Genomic DNA, 6231 nt, shown 5'->3' with positions numbered 1-6231 from the left:
AGCGCGCGGACGGCAGCGCAAACGCTGGCGCGTCTGGTATGAATAGAAGGGAGGAGGGGGGCGATATGCGGGTGGTCCCGCTGTCGGAGGAGCGTGCTGCTCCTCTAGCAGGGGGCGGAGGGTCCGCGGCCCCATCCTCAGTGCCCACAGCAGCGGTGAGTGATGATGCGCAGCCATCAGTCACTAGGGCTGTGAACGAAAATGTCGAAACGACAAACACAGTAACTTTACTAGTGAACAGTGCTACAGGTGGCAGTGCAGTAGGTTCAGTGGCCTCGCAGCCTAACAGTGAGGCAAGCAGTGGGGCTTTGCAAGTTAATGAAGCTGTAGGTAGCAGTGTGGCTGTTAGAGCTAACACTGTTGCAAGCAATGGAAGCAGTGTTGCTGCTCCAGCTAGCAGTGTGGTCATTAACAGTGAAACAGGCAATGGAAGCAGTGTTGCTGCTCCAGCTAACAGTGCAGTAATTAACAGTGAGGCCTCAAGCTATAAGGGAAACAGACAGTGAAATGGAGGTGCAGACTGCCATGTCTTGCAGCCAAAAATCACTCATAGACAACGAGGATTGGGACGAATCTGACGATGATGCTGCATCCTTTGTTGAAGCTGGCAAAATCAGCGATTTGTATTCATTAGATGAGATCAGTGTTTTCTTGGACGACAGTTTCGGCAAACCTACAAAGGTGTCCGACTACTTCCAGTACCATCCTCCAGAAAATTGTTGGCTATGATGTGTTAGATAAAAAGAAAAGGTACCGCTTAAGAAAGATTTTAACCGAAACTAGGAAAAGTCTAAACAAGGGTAAAAGGGGCAAAGGAAAAAAAACAAGTAAAATATAAATGATCATGCATCACAGGGTGTTTTCCTCTTGCTGCTTGGTTTTATTGGTCTCTACCTTCTTCTCTCTCTGTTCCTCTTTAATGCAGGGACTAAGAGTAGGTTCTCTTAACATTAATGGGGGTAGAGATAGACTGAAGAGAGCCCTGGTTAAAGAGGTTGTCCAACAAAAAAAGTTGGATGTAATTTTATTGCAGGAAACACACAGTGATCAAGACAATGAAGCAGACTGGGGTTTATGGTGGGAGGGGTCTCACTGCCTGAGTCATGGAACCAACTTTAGTGGGGGGGTAGCAATACTCTTTGCTCCTGGGTTGGATGTAAACATCCTCTCCTCTAAGGAGTTAGTGAAAGGGAGGGCGCTACTTGTTAAAGCCCAAATAGAGGGTTTTGAGCTTGCTTTTATTAATGTTTATGCTCCTAATCAGGGCTCTGACAGGTTAGCATTTTTCAGGTTGTTGAAAGAGCAGGTGGGGCAACTTAATTTAGACCTGACCTGTATGGGGGGGGACTGGAACTGTACGCTGCAGTTCACACAGGACCGTATGAACGAGGAACCACACCCACCGTCTTCCAGTGCACTGGAGAGGCTAGTTACTCAGTTGGACCTTGTGGATGCCTGGAGAATCAAACATCCAGATGTTAAACAGTACACCTGGGTCAGAGTGAACGATAACAGAATCAGCGCAGCAAGGTTAGATAGGATCTATCTCTCTCAGAGCCTGAGATCTAGACTGACTAGCAGTTCCATCTGTCCAGTAGGGTTCACAGACCACCATCTCACCATGGCGAATGTCTCTCTTTCTCCTGGTACGAGATATAAATCTTACTGGCATTTTAACACCAAGCTACTCCAAGACAATGCTTTTTGTCAGAGCTTTGAGCTCTTCTGGACAGAGTGGAGGGGCAGGAAGAATGATTTTGAGTCCCTGAGTCAGTGGTGGGAGGTGGGAAAAGTGCAGGTCAAAATCTTCTGCCAGCAATACACAGCGTTCTCCACAGCAAGGGTGAAAGCAGCAGTTCAACAGCTGGAAAATGACATTAAAGACATTGAGCGGGGCTTAGGAGCTGATGACAGCTCCAGAGACACCACACTGGGCAGGAAAAGACAAGAGCTGGGCACCTTTCTGCAGGAGAGAGTAAAGGGGGCGCTGGTGCGTTCCCGGTTCCTCAGCATAAGGGACATGGACGCCCCCACCTCTTCTTCAACTTAGAGAAGAAGGAGGCAACAAGAAAAACCATGACCTGCCTCAAGCTTCCTGGAGGCAGTGTCACCACAGACCCAGGGGAAATGAGGAAGCATGCTGTGGAGTATTACAGTGCGCTGTTTGGGGCGGAGGACTGTGATTAGGGGTGGGCGATACTGGAAAAAAGCATTATCACGATATGCTTCATGCAGTATCACGATACACGATATTATCACGATACTGTTTTAAGCGAGTTTTTAGGTTTATTATGATTATTAGACCCACAAAGATATTCTATAGATAATCTATTCATTTTTATGCTGCAGATAGAAAGATAGATAGCCCCTAATCTATGATTTTTTTAATGATAACATTCAGATTTTTGATTAAACAATTATCATTTTTTACCTCAAAATATTTACTAGTTGGTGTGATGATGGTTCAGGTCATTCAAATGGGTCCCAGAAATGTTTTATGGCTTCCCTTAAAATGTTTTTTGAGTGTTGTGAGCTTGTAGATCGGCTATATTCAAAACAATTTGGCGGGACCTCTCTGGGGGTCTCGACCCACAGGTTGACAACAACCCATGCCTTACCATTGAAACTTTAGGGAAAACAAATGACCTTATGACCAACCAAAGTCAGGAGGTTTGTTATGATACAAGCTTTCTTTTTAGAGAATTACTCACTCATTATCATCCTAGCTTTTCGCTTTTCTACTAACAATAATGGCATGGTTTTTATAACTAAGCCAATTATGAAATAGACGCAAAATAGACGCGACGATTTCACCGCGATTCGCGACGACACACGCATGCATCAATGTTGAAAACATAAGCAATTTACAAATAGCGGCAAATAGCTACTTGTTTGTAGTTAATAAAAACAGAAGCATGGATTTACAAGGTGATCTAAATCATCTCATCGATACTGCCAGAACACACAGCTATGGAGAGGAGACTCCAGCACAGCTCAGCTTTGATGGCTGATAGGCTATAGCGATAGCAGGACGGACAAGTAGTTTGCGTCCTGTTAGTTTAATGCATCCATTATGAAAAATATGCTTCAAAGAATGCAGGCCAAGCTGCATCACTGCTTTACTAAGTCCCGTGAAAGTGAAACTAAATCGTGGACCACTGTGCCGTGCTCCTGCACAATCACAACTCAGTCAGTGCTGTAGACACTGTAGCCTGTCTGCGTGCTGCCCGGGGGAGGGGCTGTGAAAGCAGGGGACAGATCCTCACGCTATATGACACGTTGAGCCGCGACACGTTATAGCTTGTAGATCTGTTCTTTTTGGCGAATTACACCACCGTACTATAGAAGTATAAATTAAGCACTAGAGCTGCGACTCATAGAACGTGCACTCGCTGTATCCAGAGCCTTGAGACTGTTTGTATCACGAGAGAAACGATACTCTGAAAAAGCATATCGTGGCAAAGCTGTATCGCCGATACGATAATTATCGCCATATCGCCCACCCCTAACTGTGATGAACACTGTACTACAGAGCTCCTTGAGGGGCTTCCTCAGCTTAGTCCTGGGGAGAGAGATGCACTGGACAGAGACCTCAGCTTGGAGGAGCTAACCACAGCAGTGGGCCAGATGGCCTCCGGTCGTTCACCAGGGCTGGACGGCCTGCCAATTGACTTCTTTAAAACGTTCTGGAGTATCATTGGTTCTGATCTGCACGAGGTCTTCCTGGACTGCTTAAAACAAGGACTACTGCCGGCCTCGTGTCGGAGGGCAGTGCTTTCCTTACTGCCGAAGAAAGGAGACCTGGCATTATTGAAAAATTGGAGACCTGTGGCTTTACTGTGCACAGATTACAAGGTGCTTTCTAGAGCACTTTCTAATAGGCTGAAGGACTATTTGGCAATGGTGGTGCACATGGACCAAACCTATTGTGTACCAGGCAGGACCATCATGGACAATATTTTCCTCATGAGAGATGTTTTAAATGTATGTGATACTTATGATTTGGACGTAGGCGTCCTGTCGCTGGATCAAGAGAAAGCCTATGATAAGCTGGACCACTCTTATTTATTTTCTGTACTCAAGGCTTTTGGTTTTGGGGAGGGCTTCAGTTCATGGCTGGGTCTACTATACAGAGGAGCGGCTAGTATGGTTAAAGTGGGAGGGGGGCTTAGTCGACCCATCTCAGTACAGAGAGGGATAAGGCAGGGCTGCCCGCTTTCAGGACAGCTCTACAGTCTAGCCATAGAACAACTAATTAGCAGACTGAGGGGCAGGATCAAGGGACTCTCACTACCAGGGATGCAGTCAGGTCCTCCCTTAACCGTGACAGCTTACGCTGACGACGTGAACATCTTCATTAAAGACCAGGGAGATGTTCAGGTCCTAGTAGACAGTTTAGCGATGTATGAAAAGGCCTCATCGGCCAAAGTAAACTGGGCTAAGAGCGAGGCTTTGCAGGTAGGGAGGTGGCGAGGAAGAACGATGCCCTTTCTACCTGGGGGCCTACAGTGGGGGAGGAATGGTATGAGAGTACTAGGGGTTTACTTAGGCACTGAGGAATATCAGAAGCAGAACTGGGAGGGTGTAGTGGAGAAGGTGTGTGCAAAGTTGTCTAAATGGAATTGGTTGCTACCCCAGTTGTCATATAGGGGACGGGTTCTGGTTGCCAATAATTTGATTGCCTCGACACTGTGGCACAGACTGGTGGCGCTGCCTCCCCCGAGGGGACTGATGGAGGAAGTTCAGAAGTTGCTGGTGAACTTTTTCTGGTCTGGACAGCACTGGATACGAGCGGCTGCCCTGTACCTTCCAGTTGAGGAAGGGGGACAGGGACTAATTGACATACACTCCAGGATACTGGCCTTCAGACTTGCGGCAGCTCAAAGGCTGCTATATCACTGTGGAGCAAGATGGCTGGACACTGCGGAGCTGCTGCTACGGAGAGTTGGCCGGTTGGGGTACGGCAGGCAGCTCTTCCTGGTTAGACTCCATGAAGTGGATCTCAATGGACCCTTCTACCCTTCTACAGCTCAGTGCTACAAGCATGGCAGGTCCTAGAGGCCACCAGAGACCCCGAAGAAACACCAGGAATGTGGCTGTTTGAGGAGCCATTATTCTACAACAGCTTTATCGAGGCACCGACTTTGTCCTCGGCCAGCCTACGGTCAGCGCTAAGGGAGGCAGGCTGTGTTAAATTGGGACACTTGCTGAAGACCACAGAAACGTCTGTAGAGCTCCTGGGACAAATGGCCAGGATCGGGTCTTCTAGACTGCTGAACAGACTGGTGGAGGAGGTTGTTTCATCTCTTCCAGAACCCATGCAAAGGTTCCTGGAGAACTGCAATCCTTCACAGGTTTGGGACGAAGAAGGGGAGTACAGCTTCCATCGCTGACTGTTGGTCCTGCTGCAGGAGAGTGGGAGGAGGGGGAGGAGAAGTTCCTCTCTTTCGCAGTACCACAGCTTGGGGAGTTCGAGGAGATGGGGAAAAAGGCAACATACCAGATCTGTGTCAAAGTATGCCATTTACGATCCCTGGAACAGATGACAGTGTCGAGGTGTTCGGGGTATTTTGGCCCAGATAAGTCCCCGAAAGGCTGCTGGCGGGCTCTGTACAAGCTGCCTGTTGAAAAACGGGCAGCTGACCTCCAGTGGAGGATAGTACATGGAGCGATAGCTACAAACAGACACATAGCACACCTTGATCCTAGTCAGGGGGTGGGCTGTGGTTTTTGTCCTCATGAGGAAACTCTAGCGCATTTGTTTTTACAGTGTACCAGGTTAGAGGGTCTTTTTAGATTATTGAAATTTTGGTTTCTGGGGTTGGGGGAGCGTTTTTCTTCTGATTTATTTGTTTTTGGTCCAAAGTACTCAACTAAGAAAAAAAGTGTTCATGTTCTTTTGAATTTCATGTCTGCGGTTGCCAAGCTAGCCATTTGGATAACCAGAAAACACAAAACTCAAGGGGTGGGGTCGGTGGACCCCGTGCAAGTAGTACAAGGACTGGTGGCGGCCCGCCTAAGGGTTGAACATGCGTACTACAGGACAGTGGACAATATGGAGGGTTTCAAAGCACGGTGGACTGTGGGAGGGGCTCTGTGTACAGTGGGGGAGCAGGGGGAGTTGGTGCTCTCTTTTTAAGGAAGGAACATTTTTGGTCTTTGCAATTGTCTGGCTTTTGAGGATGTAAATTGTGCAATATAGTTTAATAAAGGTATTTTAAAAATCATCTC

The 6231-nt window shown here is 47.6% G+C and overlaps 1 protein-coding gene across 1 annotated transcript in view; it reads right to left on the bottom strand.

The window, feature by feature from the left end:
* Positions 1 to 4935: 4935 nt before the first annotated feature.
* Positions 4936 to 6231, bottom strand: part of LOC308299902 (uncharacterized protein) — a gene marked incomplete at its 3' end in the record, with an annotated part of 54793 nt that continues 53497 nt past the window's right edge. The window contains exons 7-8 of the mRNA XM_080743681.1: positions 5164 to 5405; positions 4936 to 5054 (exon numbers count right to left, since the gene is read on the bottom strand). Of these exons, the coding sequence (XP_080599807.1) occupies positions 4936 to 5054; positions 5164 to 5405 (361 nt within the window). The remainder of the gene's footprint in view (positions 5055 to 5163; positions 5406 to 6231) is intronic.

This window comes from Nannobrachium achirus, assembly GCF_963921795.1.
Source record: "Nannobrachium achirus genome assembly, chromosome: 15".
Classification (NCBI taxonomy): domain Eukaryota; kingdom Metazoa; phylum Chordata; class Actinopteri; order Myctophiformes; family Myctophidae; genus Nannobrachium; species Nannobrachium achirus.
Note: the sequence above shows the minus strand (reverse complement) of the source record. Positions and strands in the feature narration are given on the sequence as shown.